The sequence below is a fragment of the Opisthorchis viverrini genome (assembly GCF_000715545.1).
Source record: "Opisthorchis viverrini unplaced genomic scaffold opera_v5_279, whole genome shotgun sequence".
NCBI lineage: Eukaryota > Metazoa > Platyhelminthes > Trematoda > Opisthorchiida > Opisthorchiidae > Opisthorchis > Opisthorchis viverrini.
The window spans coordinates 414,108-416,445 of NW_008751940.1; the positions used below are offsets into that span (position 1 = coordinate 414,108).

General features: G+C 44.0%; 1 protein-coding gene across 1 annotated transcript in view; it reads right to left on the minus strand.

The window, feature by feature from the left end:
• Positions 1-1,237: 1,237 nt before the first annotated feature.
• Positions 1,238-2,338, minus strand: part of T265_14874 (hypothetical protein) — a gene marked incomplete at both ends in the record, with an annotated part of 191,826 nt that continues 190,725 nt past the window's right edge. Inside the window, one exon of the mRNA XM_009175619.1 lies at positions 1,238-1,374. Coding sequence (XP_009173883.1) covers positions 1,238-1,374 — 137 coding nt within the window. The remainder of the gene's footprint in view (positions 1,375-2,338) is intronic.

A 2,338-nucleotide genomic window follows, 5' to 3' on the forward strand; every position in this document is an offset into this window, starting at 1 on the left:
GTACTTATTGGGCTTCGTCGGTTTGGTCGTCTATCGCTTGTACCACGCGGTTAGTACTTATTGGGCTTCGTCGGTTTGGTCGTCTATCGCATTCAGTGTGAGACCAGTAAGTTCGATACCACCCAGGTCTACCAGAAGTTAGCGAGGTACCCATAACGGTTCAGGGTAATTTATGTAGTGTATATCACTAAAACGTTGAGTCTTTCTCTCCGGAAAATCAGTATCACGGCTGCAAAGAACAGAATATACTTCTTTGGCAACCGATTTCCCAAGGCTACAGTGAATCAAAGACTATACGGAACTCTCTGCCTCACTGGGTCTATTATGAATGTACAAACAACGTTCACTACAAAACATTGGTTCATCGCTCCACTCGCGGTGTGACTTTAGATTTCTGGTAAAAAATTTTGGGGGTGACGAGGTTACGCACCTGATCTTGATCCGGCTTTGTACAGTAGCAGATTGAGCTTACACGTAAGGAAGAGCCTATTGATGGCTGCATTAAAACAGGAGTGAAAAAGTGCGGATCTTGGCATCACACAGATCCGCAATCGAAGTACACAGGTGGTGATGACTAGATCCAATAGAGACATCGGTCATACCTATTTCAACCCCGATTAATGCTGGAGAACTATTTTTTCGCGTTGACATCACAATCCTATTTATGTCCGAATAACATGAAAGACACACGGACGTCGGGCAATAGTGTTATCATACCGGTGGTAGGCGAACAAGCTCACAGACACCTGCAGAGTAATGGCGTAGGGAGGGACTAGGTGATTAGTTTGTTCACAAGCGATTTCCAGAGCAACATCGAAGATCTTGGGCACAGTGACTGAAACCCATCACTAGATTGGGCATCTGGTGGATCATGAGGGAATAAGTAAGTGATTGCAGATCAAATAGCCGTAGAAACATAAGAGGAAATTGGAAACACGGAGGGAAGGTTGGGGGCCAGAATGAAATTTTAGGGAGGTGTAAAACCGCGTGCCAAGAGAACATGGCATTCGTGTCTTTGTGTATATCTAGCCGAAGAGCACTTTAATTGACTAGATTAGGCTATGGCAGCAGAACCATATCCATTTTCGATCCGGGTGAAGCAAAATGATGAGCGACTGATAGTCGGCGTGGGGACAATGAGAGCACATCGCCACTCATCCACCACTCGGGATTAATTAGACGCTGAATGTGTCAGGCGAGTGGAAAAAAGTAAAAATGTGGGCGACCAGGATAAAAATTATGCAGTAAGGGTTGGAGTCAACAAGTTACGGTTTCTCACATCGTTTTCTTCCTCTTGGACAACTGGCATGACATCGGCGACTGGTTCTTGTTGCACGACGTTGAAGATCTTCTGCATTGTTATGGTGAATTTATCTAGAACGAAGAGGGCGAATGGCTGAATGTTTTAATTCAACGAGCTGAGAGAAAGAATCAATGCCGATGAAAGGGTTGATCCATTGTGAGAAAAAACGGAAAACTCACTATAATATTTGAGGAAAAAATGCACACACGCTGCTCAGGCTGGCATGCAAATCAAGGGGAGGAGGTGCGAGATGTGAACCAATCTCTGACCAATTATGTTGATTCACCTCTTTAATTAAGGTCTATTTCAATCGTGTGCCGCTAATTCATATGTATTTTCCAGATACGGTCCAAATGGTTTACTATGTGCCTCAAGCGATCGTTCAAATCCAGCTTGTACGATTCGCCAAAAGTGCACGGAAAATTGGTCGTCGCGGCACCATCAAAATTCGAACTGGAAAGTTACCTTTAAACTTCCGTAGATAATCGTCTATTAGGTTTGGTTCAGCAGTCCTTAAGGATCATATTCACCTTGGCAGTAAAATACGTCCCCCCATCACCCTTGGAATAGTGGCATCTTCCCTTAAAGTGACCACTGTTACTAGTCAAAAAATCCTTCACCTTTCACTCTCCAAGAAGGAGCGGAATATGCCAACCGCAGCACTCACCGAAATGGACCGACTTTTGTGGAAAAGGCAAACATCTTTTGGCATGATAAATGGCTTATGTCTAGCTGGGATGTTCACACGTCAACTACTATTGCCTGCTCCCGATGTGCATTTCTGGTTTGGGGAATGAGCCTAACAACAGAAATACGCGTACGAAAGTTCCCATGTCTCAAGCAAAAAAAATCAAGATCCAATGTCCCAGGTGTGTTGCAGCGAATCAGTGTTAATCCTTTTTTCTAATATTATTGTGCACAACGTTTTCGTTGTTTCGGTTTTGTGTCCATATCACTTTTATTGTTTTTGACCTGAACATAAACCGCTCTTTGACCATGTAATCGCACGGGCTGTTTAAACCAACACGGGGCCAT